The sequence below is a fragment of the Rhinoraja longicauda genome, chromosome 3, assembly GCF_053455715.1.
Source record: "Rhinoraja longicauda isolate Sanriku21f chromosome 3, sRhiLon1.1, whole genome shotgun sequence".
NCBI classification, from domain to species: Eukaryota; Metazoa; Chordata; class Chondrichthyes; order Rajiformes; family Arhynchobatidae; genus Rhinoraja; species Rhinoraja longicauda.
Genome location: NC_135955.1, coordinates 95,388,932 through 95,414,403, shown reverse-complemented (window position 1 = coordinate 95,414,403; position 25,472 = coordinate 95,388,932). Strand labels below are relative to the sequence as shown.

Genomic DNA, 25,472 nt, shown 5'->3' with positions numbered 1-25,472 from the left:
AAGGCAGGCACGGGTTACTGATTGTGGATGATCAGCCATGAACACAATGAATGGCGGTTCTGGCTTGAGGGGGCCGAATGGCCTCCTCCTGCACCTATTTTCTATGTTTCTATGGTCCATTGTTAGCTTTGGGCGAGGTGAAAATGAGTTGGAGACAATGAAACTCACCAGGATGCCAGTGAGAGGTGTACAATGACCAGGAGAGGGGGATGGTCAGAGAGAGTGAGGGGATGCCAGGTTTACTTGATGTTGGAGAAATCAATATTCATACCGCTGGGTTGTAAGTCATCTCAGTGCTGGAATAACTCAGCGGGTCAGGCGGATTCTCTGGAGAATAGTGCGAGCCAAATCCTCGCATGTCCACGTTCTTTGTTTTTGTAAAGCCAGCACCGGTGGAGTTGCTGCCTTACAGCGAATGCAGCGCCGGAGACTCAGGTTCGATCCCGACTACGGGCGCCGTCTGTACAGAGTTTGTACGTTCTCCCCGTGACCCGCGTGGGTTTCCTCCGAGATCTTCGGTTTCCTCCCACACTCCAAAGACGAGCAGGTCTGTAGGTTAATTGGCTGGGCAAATGTAGAAATTGTCCCTAGTGGGTGTAGGATAGTGTTTTATTGCGCGGGGATCGCTGGGCGGTGCGGACCCGGTGGGCCGAAGGGGCCTGTTTCTGCGCTGTATCTCTAAATCTAAATCTAAAAAAATCTGCAGTTCCTTGTGACTAAACGTGAGCTTGTGTCCACTCTGTTTTCCAGGCCGCAGACGTGACGGGCCTCTCTGACGATGCAAGCTGTGGAGCTGTGGACGCATCTCCGAATGCCAGAACTTGGGGAGTTCCAGCAGTACCTGCGATCCATACCACCGTCCACGATCATAGGGATTGGCACCATCGCAGCCCTCACAATGTACTGGTACACCACAAAACCCAAGGCACAGAGACCACCTTGCGACCTGTCCATGCAGTCTATCGAAATTGATGTAAGGTTTGAATGTTAACATGGAAACGTAGAAACATGGGAAATAGGTGCAGGAGGAGGCCATTTTGGCCCTTCGAGCCAGTCACCGCCATTCGTCGTTATCATGGCTGATCATCCACAATCAGTAACCTGTGCGGAATTCTCTGCCACAGGAGGCAGTGGAGGCCAACACTCTAACATTTCAAGAGAGAGTTAGATTTAGCTCTTAGGGCCAAGGGAATCAAGGGATATGGGGAGAAAGTAGGAACGGGGTACTGATCGTGGATGATCAGCCATGATCACAATGAATGGCGGTGCTGGTTCGAAGGACCAAATGGCCTCCTCCTGCACCTATTTTCTATGTTTCTATGTAAAATGGAAATGAGTAACCTGTGTCCAACTTCTCCCCATATCCCTTGATTCCGCTAGCCCCCAGAGCTCTTTCTAACTCTCTTTTAAATTCATCCAGCGAATTGGCCTCCACTGCCCTCTATGGCAGAGAATTCCACAAATTCACAACTCTCTGGGTGAAAAAGTTCTTTCTCACCTCAGTTTTAAATGGCCTCCCCTTTATTCTTCGACTGTGGCCCCTGGTTCTGGACTCCCCCAACATTGAGAACATTTTTCCAGCATCTAGCTTGTCCAGTCCTTTTATAATTTTATATGTTTCTACAAGATCCCCTCTCATCCTTCTAAACTCCAGCGAATACAAGCCCAGGCTTTCCAATCTTTTCTCATATGACAGTCCCGCCATCACGAGGATTAACCTCGTAAACCTACGCTGCACTGCCTCAATAGCAAGGATGTCCTTCCTCAAATAAGGAGAACAAAATTGCACACAATACTCCAGTTGTGGTCTCACCAGGGCCCTGTATAATTCCAGAAGGGTCTATACTCAAATCCTCTCGTTATGAAGGCCAACATGTCATTAGCTTTCTTCACTGCCTGCTGTACCTGCATGTTTACTTTCAGTGACTGGTGTACAAGGACACCCAGGTCTCGTTGCACTTCCCTTTTTCCTAATCTGACACCATTGAGATAATAATCTGCCTCCTTGTTCTTGCCGCCAAAGTGGATAACCTCACACTTATCTACGTTATACTTCATCTGCCACGCATCTGCCCACTCACTCAACCTGTCCAAGTCACCCTGCAACCTCCTAACATCCTCTTCGCAGTTCACACTGCCACCCAGCTTTGTGTCATCTGCAAATTTGCTAGTGTTACTTCTAATTCCATCGTCCAAATCATTAATATATATTGTAAATAGTTGCGGCCCCAGCACCGAGCCTTGCGGCACTCCACTCGCCACTGCCTGCCATTCTGACAGGGACCCGTTTACTCCTACTCTTTGTTTCCTGTCTGCCAACCAATTCTCTATCCATGTCAACACCCTACCCCCAATACCATGTGCTCTAATTGTGCCCACTAATCTCCGGTGTGGGACCTTATCAAAGCCTGATGCTTTTCACAATCTCGTGAAGGTGGCAATTATCCAAGTGTGGTGATTGATAAACTCTGATTCTTGTTCGTCAGAATAATTTACTTTCAAACAAAAAGAAAATCGTGAGAGTCCGCAGGTTCTGGAAATCTCAAATTACAGCAGAAAATGCTGGAAACACTCTCGAGGGCAATTTCGATGAAAACTTTAAACCTGAAGTGGTAATTGTTTCCGTCTATTCCACTGCCTGAGTTAGTGAGTTTTTTTCCCAGCATTTTGTGCTTCTTTTAGTTTAATTTAGTTTAGAGATACAACGCGGAAACAGGCCCTTTGGCCCACCGAGTCCGCGCCAATCAGCGATCACCCCATACTCTAGCACTATCCTACACACACTAGGGACAATCTACAATTTTTACCAAAGCCAATTAACCGACAAACCTGTAGGTCTTTGGAGTGTGGGAGGAAACCAGGGCACCCGGAGAAAACCCACGCAGGTTATAGGGAGAACGTGCAGACAGCACCTGTGGTCGCGATTGAACCCAGCCCTCTGGTCTTATTGAAACATATAAGATAATTAGGGGATTGGACACATTAGAGGCAGGAAACATGTTCCCAATGTTGGGGGAGTCCAGAACAAGGGGCCACAGTTTAAGAATAAGGGTTAGGCCATTTAGAACGGAGATGAGGAAGAACTTTTTCAGTCAGAGAGTGGTGAAGGTGTGGAATTCTCTGCCTCAGAGGGCAGTGGAGGCCAGTTCGTTGGATGCTTTCAAGAGAGAGCTAGAAAGAGCTCTTAAGGATTGCGGAGTGAGGGGGTATGGGGAGAAGGCAGGAACGGGGTACTGATTGAGAGTGATCAGCCATGATCGCATTGAATGGCGGTGCTGGCTTGAAGGGCTGAATGGCCTACTCCTGCACCTATTGTCTATTGTCTATTATTGTCTATAAGGCAGCAACTCTATCTCTGTGCCTCTGTGTCCCGATAAATGCATTCTAAATCGTATTACCACACAGTTGGAAAAAAGCTTGCCTTCATTTTTCCGTGAAGGACTGGGCTTGCAAAACTCACCTTCATGTCCACTGCTTTAAATACAACTTTAAAACCGACTTTTCTTAGTTTGCGGCACGGTAGCGCAGCGGTAGAGTTGCTGCTTTACAGCGAATGCAGCGCCGGAGACTCAGGTTCGATCCTGACTACGGGTGCTGCACTGTAAGGAGTTTGTACGTTCTCCCCGTGACCTGCGTGGGTTTTCTCCGAGATCTTCGGTTTCCTCCCACACTCCAAAGAGGTACAGGTATGTAGGTTAATTGGCTGGGTAAATGTAAAAATTGTCCCTAGTGGGTGTAGGATAGTGTTAATGTACGGGGATCGCTGGGCGGCACGGACTTGGTGGGCCGAAAAGGCCTGTTTCCGGCTGTATATATATGATATGATATGATATGATATGATATGACATCCGTGAGTAGATCGGCATTTTTAATGTCTGTGAGGAAAGAGAGCCTCAATTAAATATGTCAAAAAAGCAGCAACTTGCCCCAATAGAGACATGCAGCAGGGAAACAGGCCTCTCGGCCCAACTTGCCCACTGCCACCAAGATGCCTCATCTACACTGGTCCCACCTGCATGCGCTTAGCACATATCTCTCTATTTTTCCTATCCATGTACCTGTCGAAATGGCTTTTAAATGTTACTAGACCAAGTGGACCTGTTGGGCCAAAACCTCCCCCCTCCCTCCTTCCATCCCTCCTTCCCCCCCCCCTCCCTCCCGCCTCTCCCCTCTCCCTCCTCCCCCTCCCTCCCTCCCCCTCCCCTCCTCCCCTCCCCCTCCCTCCCCCCTCCCTCCCTCCTCTCCCCCCATCCCCTCTCCCCCTCCCCTCTCCCTCCTCCCTCCCTCCCGCCTCTCCCCCCTCCCTCCCTCCTCCCCTCCTCCCTCCCTCCTTCCTCCTTCCCTCCCTCCTTCTCTCTCCCTCCCCCTCCCTCCCTCCCTCCCCATCCCTCCCCCCGGAAAGGGCCTGTTTCCGCGCTGTATCTCTAAATTAAACTAAAACTCTATCACACTACAGTTTATACCTAACATCCTCTGATCAGAAAAAACAATTGAAAGAAAAGCACTGGAATTTAGACTTGTATACACTGGAATTTAGAAGGATGAGGGGGGATCTTATTGAAACATATAAGATAATTAGGGGATTGGACACATTAGAGGCAGATAACATGTTCCCAATGTTAGGGGAGTCCAGAACAAGGGGCCACAGTTTGAGAATAAGGGGTAGGCCATTTAGAACGGAGATGAGGAAGAACTTTTTCAGTCAGAGGGTGGTGAAGGTGTGGAATTCTCTGCCTCAGAAGGCAGTGGAGGCCAGTTCGTTGGATGCTTTCAAGAGAGAGCTGGATAGAGCTCTTGAGGATAGCGGAGTGAGGGGGTATGGGGAGAAGGCAGGAACGGGGTACTGATTGAGTGATCAGCCATGATCGCATTGAATGGCGGTGCTGGCTCGAAGGGCTGAATGGCCTACTCCTGCACCTATTGTCTATTGTCTATTGTCACACTGTGTAAAGAACCTATTAATCATTACTTAAAAAATTGCAATGCCTCTGATATTTTTAAATAAGAACCTTTGATGGATCATATTGCAGAGAGCTTCAAGTTACCTAACAGTGCAAGATTTCACTGGGATGTAAAGCTAAACTAATCCTTAATGATCTAGTTACGTGATATACATTTTCAACCTGCAGTTGAACTCTTGGTTTGAATACATATATTAATTGTGTATAGAATAACCATCGAAACTTCACGCTGCCTCGGGAAAGCAGCCAACATAATCAAAGCATTATTCTAGATTAAAACATAAATAAGTCAAGTATTCCTTCTCTCCAGAGATGCTGCCTGACCCGCAGAGTTACTCCAGCACTCTGTGAAATGTCACCTATCCATTTTCTCCAGAGATGCTGCCTGACCCGCTGAGTTACTCCAGCAGTCTGTGAAACGTCACCTATCCATGTTCCCCAGAGATGCTGCCTGACCTGCTGAGTTACTCCACCAGTTTGTGTCTATGATCAACGACTTGTCCACCCCGATCATTTTGTCTTCTCCCCGTTCCCGTCTGGCAGAAGGTACAGGAGCTTGAAAGCGCGCACCACCAGACTCAGGAACAGCTCCTTCCCTCTGTTAATGGGCTTCTGAACGGCTCTTCCACAAGCTCGGGTACCGTTCGATTCACCTCTACCCCATTGCGGACATTGGACTTTATCTGTGAAACTGATGCGCAACAATGCTGAGAACTATATTCTGCACTCTATCAACCTCTTTGCATCATCTATTATCTATAATCAAACTTGAGTTTGAAGGTTGTATCTATGTGTGGCATATCTGATCCAATGTTACAGCATGCAAAACAAAACGTTTGAGTTTAGTAGTGTAAAAAAAAAATGCAGATGCTGGTATTAAATTGAAGGTAGACACAAGATGCTGCAGTAACTCAAAGGGTCAGGCAGCATCTTTGGGGAGAAGGAATGGGTGACGTTTCGGGTCGAGACCCTTCTTCAATCTGAGTGATAGGAGAAGAATTAAGCCATTTGGCCCATCAAGTCTACTCTGCCTTTCAATCATGGCTGATCTATCTCTCCCTCCCAACCCCATTCTCCTGCCTTCTCCCCATAACCCCTGACACCCATATTAATCAAAAATCTATCCATCTCTGCCTTAAAAATATCCACTGACTTGGCCTCCACAGCCTTCTGTGGCAAAGAATTCCTCAGATTCACCACCCTCTGACTAAAGAAATTCCTCCTCATCTCCTGCCTAAAAGAACGTCCTTTAATTCTGAGGGTGTGACCTCTGGTCCTAGACTCTCCCACATCTACTCTTTCCAGGCCTTTCACTATTCTGTACGTTTCAACGAGGTCCCCCCTCATTCTTCTAAACTCCAGCGCGTACAGACAGGCCCAGTGCTGACAAACGCTCATCATAGGTTAACTTACTAATTCCAGGGATCATTCTTGTAAACCTCCTCTGGACCTTCTCCAGAGCCAGCACATCCTTCCTCAGATATGGGGCCCAAAACTGCTCACAACACATGTTTGTGTTGCTTGATAACTGCTGGGCAGAAACTGAACCTCAATCTGCAGCTTTTCACTGTATTCTGGTACACCTGACAATAATAAACCTAAACAATGCAAATGGCTTTAAAATTAAGCCTCTAACTTTACTCTTGATTGCACCTGTTTTGGAAATTAAGTTCAACAGTTCAACAGTTCAACAGAGCTTTATTTGTCATTCGGTACCAAGGTACCGAACGAAACTACATAGCAGTCACACAAAAAAGAACACAAGACACATGACCCCAACACAAACGTCCATCACAGTGACTCCAAACACCCCCTCACTGTGATGGAGGCAACAAAACGTCCACTCTCTTCCCCACGCCCACGGACAGACAGCTCGTCCCCGACCGACCCGCACAGTCCCCGCAAGGGGGTGGAAGTCCCCGCGGCCGAGACGCACCGGGCCCTGAAACGTCTCGCGGCCGAGCCGGGCGATGGAAGGTGGTTAACAAATATGTACATCGTCAGATTGAATTCCAGCCTTAATTCTCTTTCTTTTCCAGTCACTAATTTTCCACCCCATTAAACTTTTATCAGTTTCTCATATTTCTCTGTTTTTACACAGCCAGGAGCAACTTAGCCCTCTTGAGTCAATAATGGCTCTCACAACAAACCCCGTCCATCCCACCCACCTCCCATCCATCTCCCTGAAATTCATTCTCTCTCAAATACCCATGAACTCCACCCTGATTCACCTTCGAGGTGAGAGAGGGGGGCAAGGTTTAATAGAAACCCGAGGAGCAACTCTATCCATGCAGAGGGGTGGTGGGTTCATGGACTGAGCTGCCAGAGGAGGTAGTTGAGGCAGCAACAATAACAACAGTTAAGGGACACTTGGACAGGTACATGGAATGGGAAAGGCTTATGGCCAATGGGCTAAATGGGACTAGCTTAGATGGCACATCTTGGTTGGGTTGGCATGGATAAGTTGGGCTGAAGGGCCTGTTTCCCTGCTGTATGGCTCGAGGATATGATTAAGGCAAATAGCTGCTTTCTTGACATATGCATACATGAATCTATGAATACATGAACCTGAGTCAGGGCGGCACGGTGGCGCAGCGGTAGAGTTGCTGCCTTACAGCGAATGCAGTGCCGGGTCCGATCCCGACTACAGGTGCTGTCCGTACGGAGTTTGTACGTTCTCCCCGTGACCTGCGTGGGTTTTCTCCGACATCTTTGGTTTCCTCCCACACTCCAAAGGCGTATTTGTAGGTTAAAAACAACTGCAGATGCTGGTTAAAATCGAAGGTAGAGACAAAATGTTGGAGTAACTCAGCGGGTCAGGCAGCACCTCGGGAGAGAAGGAATGGGTGACGTTTCGGGTCGAGACCTTTCTTGAGTCTGAAGAAGGGTCTCGACCCAAAACGCCACCCATTCCTTCTCACTCGAGATGCTTCCTGACACGCTGAGTTACTCCAGCATTTTGTGTCTACCTCAGGTTGGTAGGTTCATTGGCTTCGTAAATATACAAACTGTCCCTGGTGGGTAGAAGGATAGTGTTAATGTGCGGGGATCGCTGGTCGGCGCGGACCCGGTGAGCCGAAGGGGCCTGTTTCCGCGCTGTATTTCTAAATGAAACGAAACTAGACTATGCTGTACGTATCTGTGACTCTATAAATGGGACTAACGGATGGGTCATCTTGGTCTGCATGGGACGAGTTGGGCTGAAGGGCCTGTTTCTGTGTTGTATGACTCGACCACCGACCTACCCACAATAGGGTAACTTACAATGAACCCACCGGGCATGTCTTTGGGATGTGGGGGGCAAATAGAGTGCTCGGGGGAAACCTATATGGTGGCAGACCCCACATGGACAACACCCAAGAACAGGATCAAACCTGGGTCACTGGAGCTTGGACGACACCAAGCTGCACACTGCCGCGTACAGAACCATCACAACGAGATCTGGGTGCATCAGTCACTGAAAGGAAGCATGCAGGTACAGCAGGCAGTGAAGAAAGCCAATGGAATGTTGTCCTTCACAACAAGAGGAGTTGAGTATAGGAGCAAAGAGGTCCTTCTGCAGTTGTACAGGGCCCTAGTGAGACCGCACCTGGAGTACTGTGTGCAGTTTTCGTCTCCAAATTTGAGGAAGGATATTCTTGCTATTGAGGGCGTGCAGCGTGGGTTTACTAGGTTAATTCCCGGAATGGCGGGACTGTCATATGTTGAAAGACTGGAGCGGCTGGGCTTTTATACACTGGAATTTAGAAGGATGAGAGGGGATCTTATCGAAACGTATAAGATTATTAAGGGGTTGGACACTTTAGAGGCAGGAAACATGTTCCCAATGTTGGGGGAGTCCAGATCAAGGGGCCACAGTTTAAGAATAAGGGGTAGGCCATTTAGAACGGAGATGAGGAAAACCCTTTTCAGTCAGAGAGTTGTGAATCTGTGGAATTCTCTGCCTCAGAAGACAGTGGGGGCCAATTCTCTGAATGCATTCAAGAGAGAGCTAGATAGAGCTCTTAAGGATAGCGGAGTCAGGGGGTATGGGGAGAAGGCAGGAACGGGGTACTGATTGAGAATGATCAGCCTTGATCACATTAAATGGTGGTGCTGGCTCGAAGGGCCGAATGGCCTCCTCCTGCACCTATTGTCTATTACCTATTAATGGTTCAATGGTTCTTTATTTTGTCACATGTATGGAGATACAGTGAAATTCATTTTTGTGTACAGTTCAGTACAAGTATCACCACACATAAGCACTTAGATACATCTTAGATAAGCGTCTAAGATACAGTACAAATGTATAGCAGTTATTTATTCACAAAATGCTGGAGTAACTCAGCGGGTCAGGCAGCATCTCAGGAGAGAAGGAATGGGTGATGTTTCGGGTCGAGACCCTTCAGACTGATGTATAGCAGTAGTGCACTGAGACAGTGTACAGATTCGGTGCCAAATTAATTGATGCAGTTTTTAATTCAAGTTTTCTCAGAAGTTATTAAAAAAAACATGGAAGATTGTCCCCTGGAGATGGAACAATAGCTTCTCTCTACAATTTGGTCCACGACTTTGGGCGGCACGGTGACGCAGCGGTAGAGTTGCTGCCTTACAGCGAATGCAGCGCTGTAGATCCGGGTTCGATCCCGACTACTGGTGCTGTCTGTACGGAGTTTGTACGTTCTCCCCGTGACCCACGTGGGTTTTCCCCGAGATCTTTGGTTTCCTCCCACGCTCCAAAGACGTCCAGGTTTGTAGGTTAAATGGCTGGGTAAATGGAAAACTTGTCCCTAGTATGTGTAGGATAGTGTTAGCGTGCGGGGATCGCTGGTCGGCGCGGACTCGGTGGGACAAAAGAGCCTGTTTCCGCGCTGTATCTCTAAACTAAACTAGACTAAAGACTCGGTGATTGTCACTTTGTGGCAGCACTCTTTGCATAGACAATTGTCCGGTAGAGATTATCGGGAGCACAGAACATCCTGAGTCTGAAGAGCACTTAGCTCAGTTTAGAGATACAGCATGGAAACAGGCCCTTCGGCCCACTGAGTCTATGCCGACCAGCGATCACCCATCCACGCTATTTTCAACGTTATCACACTCTCTCATCCACTCCCTGCACACTAGGGGGCAATTTTACAATGGCGAATTAGCCTTCAAACCCACACTTATCTTTGGGATGTGGGAAGAAGTTGGGGCACCCAAACGAAACCGACGCAGTTACAGAGGGAACGTGCAAACTCCAGACTGAGTTAAAGATTGGTTGCTTTTAATTATTCTCTTCGTATCGAATCATTTCTACCGCTGGAGTAACTCAGCGGGTCAGGCAGCATCTCGGGAGAGAAGGAATGGGTGACGTTTTGGGTTGAGACCCTTTTTCAGCCTGAAGAAGGGTCTAGAACCGAAACGTCACACATTCCTTCTCTCCCGAGATGCTGCCTGACCCGCTGAGTTACTCCAGCATTTTGTGTCTGCCCTAGGTGGACTTAATAGTTGTGTAGAAAAGTCACAAATGGCTATTAGTGGAAGAGTAACTATTATGTGGAGTGAAATTCTGATTGATTGAAAGTAGCTGCGTGGAAACAGGCTCTTCGGCCCACCAAGTTCATGCCAACCATCGATCACCCGTTCACACTAGTTCCGTACGATCCCACTTTCTCATCCATTTCCTGCACACTGGGGGCAGTTTGCAGAGTTCAATTAAGCGTCAAACCCGCATGTCTTTGAGACAGGGGAAGCGAGAGAACCCATGTGGTCACAGTGAGAGCGTGCAAATCCAGCAGCCCAGGTCTGCAGCGAACCCGGGTCTCTGGCACTGTGAGGCAGCAGCTTGACCAGACGCGCCACCGTGCCGCCATCTATAAGAAACCTTTCAGCCGTAGTCACCTGAACAAAGCACAAAGTGCTGGAGTAACTCAATGGGTCAAGCAGTCTCTGTGGAGGGAGTAGGGTTGCCAACTGTCCCGTATTAGCCGGGACATCCCGTATATTGGGCTAAATTGGTTTGTCCCATACGGGACCGCCCTTGTCCCGTATTAGGCCCGGGGGGACAGGGTAGGCCCGGACACTGTAGGCCCGGACAGTTTAGGCCTGGACACTGTAGGCCCGGAGTCCCATACGAGACCGCCCTTATCCTGTATTAGGCCCGGGGGGACAGGGTAGGCCTGGACAAGGTAGGCCCGGGTAGTCTAGGCCCGGACAGTGTAGGCCCGGAGGGCGCTGTAGGCCCGGACAGTGTAAGCCCGGACAATTTAGGCCCGGACATTGTAGGCCCGGGGGCCGGTGGAGGCCCGGGCGCTGCTGAACGAAGGTTGCATAGCAACCCGCCTCCCGGCCTGGGCGCCCGCCATTGGTGGAGCGGGAGCAAGTGGCCGCCGGCTGGGTGATGTCATACGGGGCGGGGCGAGGTGACGTCACCTTTTGTCCCTTATTTGGGAGTGAGAAAGTTGGCAACCTTGAAGGGAGTGACACAATGTACTGGAGTAACTTAGCAGGTCAGACAGTATCCCTGGAGACGTTTCGGGTTGGTGCCCTTCTTCAGACTGGGAAAGACTGCAGAGGGAATGTTTAGCCTGTCCATTTCCCTCCACAGATGCTGCCCGGCATGTTTAGTTCCTCCAGCGATTTGTGTTTTGCTCAAGGCTCCAGCCTCTGCAGTTTCTTGTGTTTCCAGTCGTGGTCACCTTGTCGTTGATTCTGGGCCGTTGATCTGGCAGAGAGTTCGAAGTAAAGCAAGCTGTCCTGAAGGGAGGATAGATAGTGAATGCGAGAGAGGGATGATCTCTTTCATTGGACTGGAGTATTCCAGCAGACTGAGCGGGTCAGACAGCATCTCTGGAGAAAAAAGATGGCTGACGTTTAGGGTCGGGACCCTTCTTCGGACTGAAAGAACGGAAGCTGGAATGCTAATCATGCAGAGAGTTGGCAGATTTTGATGCGACATCTGACCTCCTGTCTCCAAATACATATTTATTTACACAAACCATCCTCGTTGATAAGTCAACAATGGCTTCTTTGAAACGTTGCCAATTTACTTGTGAGAAAATCTTCCTCAGAGTGCAGTAGATTGCATCAGTGAATTCCATCCATTTCTATCATATCATCATATCATATCATATATATACAGCCGGAAACAGGCCTTTTCGGCCCTCCAAGTCCGTGCCGCCCAGTGATCCCCGTACACTAACACTATCCTACACCCACTAGGGACAATTTTTACATTTACCCAGCCAATTAACCTACATACCTGTACGTCTTTGGAGTGTGGGAGGAAATCGAAGATCTCGGAGAAACCCCACGCAGGTCACGGGGAGAACGTACAAACTCCGTACAGACGGCGCCCGTAGTCAGGATCGAACCTGAGTCTCCGGCGCTGCATTCGCTGTAAAGCAGCAACTCTACCGCTGCGCTACCGTGCCAGGACTGAGCCTATAATTTTGAGGTTACCGATAGTACATCTTTGCCACCAGGCACCCACTTTCTGCCTGCCGTTTTAGAGACTTTGGTGGTTGTTTATCAGCTGGAAACTATGCATTTGGAGACAGGAGGTGGAGGGACACTTCTCTTAATCACAACTTGCATCAAAAATCTTCCAACTCTCTGCCTGAATCGCATTCCAGCTCACATTCTTCAGACTGAAGTAGGGTCTCGACCCAAATAAACGTCACCCATTCCTTCTCTCCAGAAATGCTGCCTGTTCCGCTGAGTTACTCCAGCATTTTGTGTCCACCACAGTACATTGATATATGATCAGACAGAGGATATTAGTTAGGTGCTGCCATCTTTTAACAATCAATAGACAATAGACAATAGGTGCAGGAGGAGGCCATTCGGCCCTTCGAGCCAGCACCGCCATTCAATGTGATCATGGCTGATCATTCTCAATCAGTACCCTGTTCCTGCCTTCTCCCCATACCCCCTGACTCCGCTATCCTTAAGAGCTCTATCTAGCTCTCTCTTGAATGCATTCAGAGAATTGGCCTCCACTGCCTTCTGAGGCAGAGAATTCCACAGATTTACAACTCTCTGACTGAAAAAGTTTTTCCTCATCTCAGTTCTAAATGGCCTACCTCTTATTCTTAAACTGTGGCCCCTTGTTCTGGACTCCCCCAACATTGGGAACATGTTTCCTGCCTCTAACGTGTCCAACCCCTTAATAATCTTATACGTTTCGATAAGATCTCCTCTCATCCTTCTAAATTCCAGTGTTTGCAACCTTGTCGCTCCAGTCTTTCAACATATGAAAGTCCCGCCATTCCGAGAATTAACCTAGTAAACCTGCGCTGCACGCCCTCAACAGCAAGAATATCCTTCCTCAAATTTGGAGACCAAAACTGCACACAGTATTCCAGGTGCGGTCTCACTAGGGCCCTGTACAACTGCAGAAGGACCTCTTTGCTCCTGTGCGCTCCAGCTTGCCCCCCAGAAGCCCCGGCTGGATGGTGTTGAATGCACTGGAGAGATCAAAGAACATGATTCTCACAGTGCTGTCCGGCCTCTCCAGGTGTGAGAGAGCTCTGTGTCGCAGGTAGATGATGGCGTCCTCCACCCCGATGCGAGTCTGATAGGCGAACTGCAGCGGATCCATTGATGGTCTCACCAGGGGGCGGAGATGGGCGAGGACCAGACGCTCCAGTGTCTTCATCAGGTGTGATGTCAGTGCCACCGGCCCGTAGCTGTTGAGTTCCTTGGGGTGCGGCGTCTTTGGTACCGGTACCACGCAGGATGTTTTCCGCAGCTGTGGAACTCTCCCCAGTCTCAGGCTCAGATTGAAGACGTGCTCCACTATCCCGCACAGCTGGTCTGCACAGGACTTTTGGAGCCTCGAGCTGATGCCGTCCGGACCAGCCGCCTTCCTCGCATTGATCTTCCTGAGCTCATTCCTCACCTGGTCTGTGGAGAAAGACAGATTGGAGCACAGGGGCTGGGTGCTCGAGGGTGTGAGAGGAGTTGGGGGGGGGGGGGGGGGGTGTGTGGGGGGAGTAGTGGGGGGGGGGGCAGGAGAAGCAGAAGCAGTGGGTGGTGACTGTGACCCAAGTGCTGTGGGAGGGGGGGTGGGGCAGCGTACTGGACGTGTAGACAAGGGGGGCTGCAGCAGGGGTGACTGGACCGGGGGAGGGGTAGGTGGCTGATCGAACCTGTTGAAGAAAAGGTTCAGATCGTTCACCCACTTCTGGTCCCCCATGGCCCGGGAGTCCGCTTCCTAGGTCCCAGAGATGGTTCTGAGGCCTCTCCAGACTCCACTGATGTTGGTCCTCTGCAGCTGGTCCTCCGTCTTCTTCCTGGAGCTGTTCTTCCCCTCTCTGACCTTCCTCCTCAGCTCCTTTTGCACAGCCGCCAGCTCCTCCTTATTTCCCTCGTGTCCGTGTGTGTATAGGATGGTGTTGGTGTGCGGGGATCGCTGGTCGGCGCGGACTCGGTGGGCCGAAGGGCCTGTTTCCACGCTGTATCTTGAAGCTAAACTATATCTTAGACCTGGTGGGGAATGGTTCTATTTGACTAATTGTTACTCTTCTCCAATTTGATTGTGCTCAATAACTCAACCCAGAAATGAAGTTTGAATGTAATACTGATTTTCCAACGTAGCTTTCCAATGAGAGTGCAGGGTTGTGGACGAAGTATTATAATTGCTTGTATGATTTGAATCTTTTCAGAAATATGAACATATTCGGAAAAGTGTACTGCTTAAAGAAGATGAGGACCTGATGACAGTCTACTATCCAGAAGTACTAACACTGTTTGACGTGATAAAAAGAGGTTTGGTTGTATCAGGTAAGTATTGGGAATTGTACAAATCTGCATAATGTGTAGAGGAACAAAAAAATGGAGATGCTAGTTTAAATCGAAGGTAGACACAAATTGCTGGAGTAACTCAGCGGGTCAGGCTGCATCTCAGAGATGCTGCCTGACCCGCTGAGTTACTCCAGCATTTTGTGTCCACCCGCTTCGACATGATGGTTTGGTTTGCTTTAGTTTAGAGATACAGCATCGAAAAAAAAGGCTCTTCGGCCCACCGTGTCCATACCGACCATTGATCAACCATTCACACTATGTTCTAGCGGAGTCAGGGGGTATGGGGAGAAGGCAGGAACGGGGTACTGATTGAGAATGATCAGCCATGATCACATTGAATGGCGGTGCTGGCTCGAAGGGCCTCCTCCTGCACCTATTGTCTATTGTCTATCCCACTTGTAGTCTAGAACCAGCGGCCACACAGTCTGAGAATAAAGGGGAGGCCATTTAAAACTGAGGTGAGAAGAAACTTTTTCACCCAGGGAGTTGTGAATTTGTGGAATTCTCTGCCACAGAGGGCAGTGGAGGCCAATTCACTGGATGGATTTAAAAGAGAGTTAGATAGAGCTCTAGGGGGCTAGCGGAATCAGGGGATATGGGGAGAAGGCAGGCACTGGTGACTGATTGTGGATGATCAGCCATGATCACAATGAATGGTGGTGCTGGCTCGAAGGGCCAAATAGCCTCCTCCTGCACCTAGTTTCTATGTTTCTCATCCACTCCCTGCACACTAGGAGCAATTTACAGAGGGCCGATTAGCCTACAAACCAGGAGGGAAAAAAAACTGCAGATGCTGGTTAAAATCGAAGGTAGACACAAAATGCTGGAGCGACTCAGCGGGTCAGGCAGCATCTTGGGAGAGAAGGAATAGGTGACGTTTCCTTTTTACCCAGAGTAGGGGAGTCAAGAACCAGAGGACATTGGTTTAAGGTGAGAGGGACAAGATTTAATAGGAACAACCATGAGGGCCAACTTTTCCACACAGCAAGTAGTGGGTAGATGGAATTAACTGCTAGCACCTCATATTTTGCTTGGGCAGCTTACAGCCCAGCGGTATGAACATTGACTTCTCTAACTTTAGATAGTTCCTCTGTCCCTCTCTTCCCATTCCCCTTCCCAGTTCTCCCACTGTCTTCCTGTCTTCACCTATATCCTTTCTTTCTCCCGCCCCCCCCCCCCCCCGACATCAGTCTGAAGAAGGGCCTCGACCCGAAACGTCACCCATTCCTTCTCTCCAGAGATGCTGCCTGACCCGCTGAGTAACTCCAGCATTTTGCGATACCTTCTATTTGTACCAGCATCTGCAGCTATTTTCCTACACAACTGCCAGAGAGGAGGTAGTTGAGGCTTTATTTTAGTTTAATTTAGAGATACAACGTGGAAAGAGGTCCTTCGGCCCACCGAAACCCCGCTGACCCGTACACATTCAATGTTATGCCAGTTTTGCGGCCTACACACTTGGGACGATGTACAGAAGCGAATTGACCTGCAAACTTGCACATCTTTGGAGCAACCAGAGAAAATCTGCGTGGCCACTGGGAGAACGTACAAACTCCGTCCAGAGAGCACCCATAGTCAGGATCAAACCCCGGTTCTCTGATGCTGCAAGGCAGCAACTCTATCGCTGTGCCTCCCAAATAGGCAGATACAATAACACCATTTAAAAGATTCATGGACAGGTTCATGGACAGGAAAGGTTTGGAGGGAGATGGGCCAAACGTGAGCAATAGTCAATAGTCAATATCAATAGTCAATTTATTTGTCACATACACATAAATGTGCAGTGAAATGAAAGATTACCCACAGTCCAACAATAAGACCACTAAAAATAAGCAATAAAAATAAGCAATAACACATACAATCATAAACCAACACCAAACAAAAAGAAACATCCATCACAGTGAGTCTCCTCCAGTCACCTCCTCACTGCGATGGAAGGCCAGAATATCTTTTTTCTTCCCCTGCCGTCTTCTCCCGCGGTCAGGCTGTTGAAGTTGCCACGTTAGAGCGGTCGTGGCTCCCGACATTGAAGCCCCCGCCGGGCAGAGAAAATCCTGCGGCCTATTTCAGGCCTCGCCGGACGGTGAAAGATCCGCGGCGGGCCGACCCAAGCCCCGCGATTCGGGGCGGGCGAAGACGCTGCCGCTGCCGGAGATCCCGATGTCGCCCCCCCCAAGCAGGGGCCTGCGAGCTTCCAACGTCCACGCGGCCCGCGGCCGAAGAAGCCTCCGGAGACGAGTCGCAGCCTTTCCCGCTGCGCCACCGCAGCCTCCGAAGGCAGCCAGCTCCGCAGGTGGTGATTCCGGGCCGTGGGCTCTGCGAACCAGAGCCCCAGGTGGTCCCAGGTGGAGGCCGCCACCTCCAGGTGTTTGGCCGATGGTAGGCCCGGAATCACCACCGCCCAGAAACAAAGGTCGCGTCTCTGTTCGGAAGAGACAATTTTACAGTTCCCCCCCCCCCCCCCACATAACACACAACCGCAAAAAAAAAGACATCATATCTAAACACTACAATTTAGACAAAAAACAACAACAAAAAAGAAAAGACAAACGGACTGCAGGCAAGCCGCAGCTGCTAGGCACACCAGGTACCACTGGATGGGGTACTCGTGTAGATGGTCGGCATGGGCAGGTAGGGCCGAAGGGCCTGTTTCTGTGCCGTACGAGTCGAGAATATTGTTTCTGCATTTAGTCTCTTCACTGCCCATCCCCTCTCTCACAGCTAAGCCGCACACTCTCACTAAATCATCCGTCAAATGTAAGCAATGTTGAATTTTGAAGGAGCGTGGTTTGTTTATTTCATATATCTACATTTTTCGGCAGCTCGATACTGGAGTGGTATTCAAGCAATGTGAAATATCGAAAATAACTTCATTATATTATTATTAACATAAAATCAAGAATGTTAAAAGGAAATGATTGGAATGAAGTTATTTTCTTTTTGAAATGGGAGGTGCACTGTGTAAAGGAATCATCTATGTTAGGGTTGAGTAAACCAGAGAGATCCTTCACTTGTGGTTGGAAGGCACAAAATCGTATGGTGTTCGCAAAGACTTAACAGGAAGATTACCCAAAACTGTCCTTATTTAGAACGTTTTTACAAATGTGAAATTTTCTCAGCCATTGAAGAAGAGCTCTAACTTTTGATAGACACAAGATGCTGGAGTAACTCAGCGGGTCAGGCAGCATCTCTGGAGAGAAGGAATGGGTGACATTTCGGGTTGAGACCCGTCTTCAGACTTTTGATATGTTTGTCTCTTGAAAAAGATGCAGATTGTGAGCAATTTTGGGCCCCGTAACTGAGGAAGGATGTGCTAGCGTTGGTGAGGTAAACAGGGAAGGTTTACGAGAATGATCCCAGGAATGATTTGGTTAATGTACGATGATCATTTGTCGGCACTGGGCCTGTACTCGCTGGAGTTTAGAAGGACGAGGGGAGACCTCATTGAAACTTACCGAATCGTGAAAGGCTTGGATAGAGTGGATGTGGAGAGGATGATTCCACTAGTGGGAGAGTCTAGGACCAGGGGCCACAGCCTCCGAATTAAAGGATGTACCTTTAGAGAGGAGAAGATGAGGAATTTCTTTAGTCAGATGGTGGTGAATCTGTGGAATTCATTGCCACATAAGTCTGTGGAGGCCAAGTCAATGGATATTTTTAAGGCAGATATTGACAGATTCTTGATTAGAGCGGGTGTCAGGGGTTATGGGGACAAGGCAGGAGAATGGGGTTGTGAGGTAAAGATAGACTTGCCAGGCCGAATGGCCTAATTCTGCTCCTGGAACTTATGAATCTATGAATTGTAAGGAATGAGGTGCAAGTCTTAGGGTGGATTAGACCATAGAGTGGCTGTGGGATAACCAAAATGGTGGAGGAGAAAAAGAGGCAGACTTAGAATAGAACAGTAAGTAGGTGCAGGCCATTCGGCCCATCTCGCCTCCCTTCAAGAAGAGCGCCCTTTAATTCTGAGGCTGTGACCTCTGGTCCTAGACTCTCCCACCGGTAGAAACATCCACTCCACCTATGCCTTTCATTATTCTGTAAGTTTCAATGGGGTCCCTCCTCATCCTTCTAAACTCCAGCGAGTACAGGCCCAGTGCCGACAAACGCTCATCACATGTTAACCCACTCATTCCTAGGGTCATTCTTGTAAACCTCCTCTGGACCCTCTCCAGAGCCAGCACATTCATTGTGATCATGGCTGACCATCCACAATCAGTAACCCGTGTCTGCCTTCTCCCCATATCCCTTGACTCCGCTATATTTATATAACTCTCTTGAAAGCATCCTGTGAATCGGCCTCCACTGCCTTCTGAGGCAGAGAATTCCACAAATTCACAACTCTGCGTGAAAACGTTTTTCCTCATCTCAGTCCTAAATGGGCTACCTCTTATTCTTAAACTGTGACCCCTGCTTCTGGACTCCCCCAACATCGGGAACATGTTTCCTGCATCTAGCCTGTCCAATCCCTTAATAATTTTATATGTTTCTATAAGATCCCCTCTCATCCTTCTAAATTCCAGTGAATACAAGCTCAGTCCTTCCGTTCTTTCATCACATGACAGCCTCGCCATCCCGGGGATTAATCTCCTGAACCTACGCTGCGCTGCCTCAATAGCAAGGAGGTCCTTCCTCAAATTAGGAGACCAAAACTGCACACAATACTCCAGATGTGGTCTCATCGGGGCCCTGTACAACTGCAGAAGGATTTTGTGACCCTGTGCTGCACTCCGTCAAACTTGATGAGCTGAATATCCTGATTTCACGGCTTGATTATTCGGACAAACTTGAATTGTTTTCTCTGGAGTGTAAGAGCTTGAGGGAAAAACCTGACAGCAGTGTATAAAATTACGAGAGGTGTAGATAGCGTAGTCAGTCAGAATCTTTTTCCTAGTTTGGAATTGTCAAAGACAATTAGTTTTAAGGTGAGAAGGGCCAACATTTAAAGGACATGTGTGAGGCATGGAGAGTATTGGGGGCCTGGAACACGAGGCCAGGATGTAGATACAACAGTGATGTGTAAGAGGTTTTCAGGTAGATGCATTGGTATGCAGGGAACGGAGGGATGTGGATCGCATACAGGCAGAGGAGGTTAGTTTAACTTGGCTTCCTGTTCGGCACGGACATTTTGGGCCGAAGGGCCTGTCTTTTTGCTGCAGAGTTCTATGTCATTCATCTCACCAGACTTTTCTTTTCAGTACTAATGGTAGCATGAGGGGAATGGTAAGGATGAATGCACGGGGTCTTTGACCCAGAGCAGGGGAGTCAAGAACCAGGGAACATAGGATTAAAGTGAGAGGGGAAAGATTTAATAAGAACTTGAGGGGCAACTTTTAACCGCAGAGGATGGTGGGAATAAGGAGCGAGCTGCCAGAGGAGGCAGTTGGGACATGTACTACAAAAATATTTAAAAGCCTGTTGGAGAGGTATTTGGATAGGAAAGGTTTTTGAGGGACGTGGGCCCAACGTGGGCAGGTGGGACTAATGTACAAGTAGATGGGGCATCTCGGTTGTCATGGGCCTGTTTCGGCCGAATGATCTGTTTCTGTGTCGTATGACCTATAAAATTATTAAGGGATTGGACACGCTGGTTGTGGGAAACATGTTCCCGATGTTGGTGGAGTCCTGAACAAAGGGGTCACAGTTTAAGAATAAGGGGTAGGCCATTTAGGACTGAGATGAGGAAAAGCTTTTTCACCCAGAGAGTTGTGAATCTGTGGAATTCTCTGCCACAGAAAGCAGTGGAGGCCAATTCACTGGATGTTTTCAAGAGAGAGTTAGATGGAGCTCTTAGGGCCAAAGGAATCAAGGGGTATGGGGAGAAGGCAGGAACAGGGTACTGATTGTGGATGATCAGCCTTGATCACAGTGAATGGCGGTGCTGGCTCAAAGGGCTGAATGGCCTCCTCCTGCAACTATTTTCTATGTTTCTCTGACTCTATTACTCAATGACTCTATTTATGTGCATGTACAAGGAAATAAACAATATGGGCTTGAATTTAAAACTTGCATGGTATGAATGAATAAGTTTATTGTCACGTTCTCCCCGTGACCTGCGTGGGTTTTCTCCGAGATCTTCGGTTTCCTCCCACACTCCAAAGACGTACAGGTATGTAGGTTAATTGGCTGGGTAAATGTAAAAATTGTCCCTAGTGGGTGTAGGATAGTGTTAATGTACGGGGATCACTGGGCGGCACGGACATGGAGGGCCGAAAAGGCCTGTTTCCAGCTGTATATATATGATATGATATGATATGGTATGTACACACACAAGGAATGTGTCTTGGTGCATCTCTTTTTGTACAATTTATATCATATTTTACATATGATATACATTTATATCACATGTTAACTTGGCTGATATCCAACAATGATTAGAAATAATCACCATTGCAGTAGTTAAATGGAAGATTGTAGTTTAGCATATTCATATTATTGTGCATTATTTTAAGGAGTTTAGGCAATCAAGAAGAGTTAGAATATTGTGGGGGGAGTCCAGAACCAGTGGCCACAGTTTAAGAATAAGGGGTAGGCCATTTAGAACGGAGATGAGGAAAATCTTTTTCAGTCAGAGTTGTAAATCTGTGGAGTTCTCTGCCTCAGAAGGCAGTGGAGGCCAATTCTCTGAATGCATTCACGAGAGAGCTACATGGAGCTCTTAAAGATAGCGGAGTCAGGGGGTATGGGGAGAAGGCAGGAACGGGGTACTGATTGTGGATGATCAGCCATGATCACATTGAATGGCGGTGCTGGCTCGAAGGGCTGAATGGCCTACTCCTGCATCTATTGTCTATTGTCTATAATATTTACACGCAGAGTTGACCTTTTTTTTGTACCTTTTAGGTAATGGACCCTGTTTGGGTTTCAGAAAGCCAAATCAACCTTTCCAGTGGATGTCCTATCGTGAAGTAAGTAAACATGTTCCTTATAGTAAGAGTGGTGGGGAAATGGTAGCAGCTGCCACAAGAGGTAGTTGAGGCAGGTACTGTGACAGCATTTAAAAGATACTTGGACAGGTAGACATAGACATTGACATAGAAAATAGGTGCAGGAGGAGGCCATTTGGCCCTTTGAGCCAGCACCGCCATTCATTGTGATCATGGCAGATCCTTGCCTGCCTTCTCCCCATATCCCTTGATTCCACTAGCCCCTAGAGCTCCATCTAACTCTCTCTTAAATTTATCTCTGCCCTAAAAATATCCACTGACTTGGCCTCCACAGTTCTCTGTGGCAACGAGCTCCACAGAATAACTACCCTCTGACTAAAGAAGTCCCATCTCGCCTCCCTTCAAGAAGAGCGCCCTTTAATTCTGAGGCTGTGACCTCCGGTCCTAGACTCTCCCACCGGTAGAAACATCCACTCCACCTATGCCTTTCATTATTCTGTAAGTTTCAATGGGGTCCCTCCTCATCCTGCTAAACTCCAGCGAGTACAGGCCCAGTGCCGACAAACGCTCATCACATGTTAACCCACTCATTCCTAGGGTCATTCTTGTAAACCTCCTCTGGACCCTCTCCAGAGCCAGCACATCCTTCCTCAGATATGGGACCCAAATCTGCTCCAAATGCGGCCAGGCCAGCGCCTTATGAAGCCTCAGCATTACACCTCTGTTTTTGTATTCCAGTCCTCTTGATATAAATGCTAGCATTGAAATTGTCTTCCTTACTAGCGATTCGACTTGCAAATTACATTTTTGGGAGTCCTGCACCAGCACTCCCAAGTCCCTTTGCACCACCGATTTCTAGATTAGACAATAGACAATAGACAATAGGTGCAGGAGTATGTGACAAATATAATTGTTAGGTAGACACAAAATGCTGGAGTAACTCAGCGGGTCAGGCAGCATCTCTGGAGAGAAGGAATGAGTAGTACGCCATGGCGCCATTTTAGTAGGCAGAAACTTGAAGAGACATTTTAAAAGAAAAATAACAAAAATCGTGTGAATTGATAGAAGAGATATATTCTGCATTTTTATGGTATCGTCACACATACTGTTCCCCCAAAACACTGATTACACTGCGAGAGGCAGAGCGAACGGCGGGATTTGCCTACTAAAATGGTGGACTTCAGCTCCTTTGCGTACTACACTTCAGTATAGGTGATTTCAACAGAGTGGTCCATCTTGCTCCTCCAGTATCTTTGGTGTAAACTGCACAAACGAAATATGAGATGCTGTTCAATAGACAATAGACAATAGGTGCAGGAGGAGGCCATTCGGCCCTTCGAGCCAGCACCACCATTCAATGTGATCATGGCTGATCATTCACAATCAGTACTCTGTTTCCTGCCTTCTCCCCATACCCCCTGACTCCGCTATCCTTAAGAGCTCTATCTAGCTCTCTCTTGAATGCATTCAGAGAATTGGCCTCCACTGCCTTCTGAGGCAGAGAATTCCACAGATTCACAACTCTCTGACTGAAAAGGTTTTTTCTCATCTCCGTTCTAAATGGCCTAGCCCTTATTCATAAACTGTGGCCCCTGGTTCTGGACTCCCCCAACATTGGGAACATGTTTCCTGCCTCTAACGTGTCCAACTCTCATCCTTCTAAATTCCAGTGTATACAAGCCTAGTCGCTCCAGTCTTTCAACATACGACAGTCCCGCCATTCCGGGAATTAACCTAGTAAACCTACGCTGCACGCCCTCAATAGCAAGAATATCCTTCCTCAAATTTGGACACCAAAACTGCACACAGTACTCCAGGTGCGATCTCACTAGGGCCCTGTACAACTGCAGAAGGACCTCTTTGTTCCTATACTCAACTCCTCTTGTTATGAAGGCCAACATTCCAACACCATTTCCTGCCTAATGTGGATTTTCTTCAGTTCCTCCGTCACACTAGGATCTCTGGCCAATAGAATATCTGGGAGATTGTTTGTATCTTCTTTAGTGAAGACAGATCCAAAGTACTGGTTTAACTCGTCTGCCATTTCCTTGTTCCCCATAATAAATTCCCCTGCTTCTGTCTTCAATGGACCCACATTTGCCTTGACTATTTTTTTCCTCTTCGCATACCTAAAAAAGCTTTTACTATCCTCCTTTATATTATTGGCTAGCTTACCCTCGTACCTCATCTTTTCTCCCCGTATGGCCTTTTTAGTTAACTTCTGTTGCTCTTTAAAAGAGTCCCAATCCTCTGGCTTCCCACTCTTCTTTGCTTTGTTGTACCTCTTTTCTTTTCTTTTTATGCTGTCCTTGACTTCCCGTGTCAGCCACGGGTGCCTCTTACTCCCCTTGGAATCTTTCCTCCTCTTTGGGAATTGATCCTGCAACTTCTGCATTATTCCCAGGAATACCTGCCATTGCTGTTCCACCGTCTTCCCTGCGAGGGCCTCCTTCCAGTCAATTTTGGCCAGCTCCTGCCTCATGCCTCTGTAATCCCCTTTGCTATACTGTAATACTGACACTTCCGATTTTCCCTTCTCCCTCTCAATTTGTAGAGTAAAACTTATCATATTGTGATCACTGCCTCCTAATGGCTCGAGTGCCTTTTAAAAATTATTAATATTTAATTCTAATTAATAATTAACTATAATTATTACGTTTGCTTTCACGTTTCTCGTCTTGTTTTTCAGGTCATTGAAAGGGCAGAGCATATAGGTGCGGGATTTATACGTCGAGGATACAAAGGAGCAAACAGTGAATATATAGGAATTTATGCCCAAAACAGACCAGAGGTAAGCACTTTAAAAAATTTGAGCTCCAATTTTTAGTTCCAATAACTTCCCTTGAGGGAGATACAAAATGCTGGAGTAACTCAGCGGGTCAGGCAGCTTCTCAGGAGAGAAGGAATGGGTGACGTTTCGGGTCGAGACCCTTCTTCGGACTGATGTCAGGGGAGGTGGCGGGACAAAGATAGGATGTAGACGGAGACAGGAAGACTGGTGGGAGAACTGGGAAGGGGGAGGGGATGGAGATGGAAAGCAGGGACTACCTGAAGTGGGAGAAGTCAATGTTCATACCGCTGGGGTGTAAACTACCCAAGCGAAATATGAGGTGCTGTTCCTCCAATTTGCGCTGGGCCTCACTCTGACAATGGAGGAGGCCCAGGACAGAAAGGTCAGACTGGGAATGGGAGGGGGAGTTGAAGTGCTGAGCCACCGGGAGATCAGGTTGGTTAAGGCGGACTGAGCGGAGGTGTTGAGCGAAACGATCGCTGAGCCTGCGTTTGGTCTCGCCGATGTAGAGAAGTTGACATCTGGAACAGCGGATACAGTAGATGAGGTTGGAGGACGTGCAGGTGAAACGAAACGTCACCCATTCCTTCTCTCCTGAGATGCCTCCTGACCCGCTGAGTTACTCCAGCATATTGTGTCTACCTTCGATTTAAACCAGCATCTGCAGTTTTTTTTCTTGCTTCCCCTGAGGTGTCTGCTTTAAATATAGGTATGGAGGACCATCAGTCAAAAATTCACTACAATGACTCCTATTTATTTGGAGTCGTTTTGTTTAGTTTAGAGATAGAGCGGGGAAACAGGCCCTTCGGCCCAATGAGTCCTCACCGACCAGCAATTCCTGCAAATTACCCTACACACAATAGGGACACTTTACACTTATACATTTATACCAAGCCATTTAACCTAAAAACCGGCACGTCTTTGGAGTGTGGGAGGAAACCGAAGGACACAGAGAAAAACCCACGCGGTCACGGTGAGAACGTACAAACTCCGTACAGACAGCCACCTGCATTAAAACTTGTATAGTTTTTGTCGTTCAGTGTAGTTTGGAGAAACAGCACGAAA

At 48.1% G+C, this 25,472-nt stretch overlaps 1 protein-coding gene across 5 annotated transcripts in view; it reads left to right on the top strand.

Annotated features, from left to right (window-relative positions):
• Positions 1-25,472, top strand: part of acsl1a (acyl-CoA synthetase long chain family member 1a) — a 179,699-nt gene that overhangs the window by 89,130 nt on the left and 65,097 nt on the right. For all 5 annotated transcript variants that reach the window (XM_078396684.1, XM_078396685.1, XM_078396683.1 and 2 more), the window contains exons 2-5: positions 751-973; positions 14,591-14,708; positions 21,573-21,637; positions 24,306-24,407. In XM_078396684.1, the coding sequence (XP_078252810.1) occupies positions 779-973; positions 14,591-14,708; positions 21,573-21,637; positions 24,306-24,407 (480 nt within the window). In that variant the 5' untranslated portion in view covers positions 751-778. The remainder of the gene's footprint in view (positions 1-750; positions 974-14,590; positions 14,709-21,572; positions 21,638-24,305; positions 24,408-25,472) is intronic.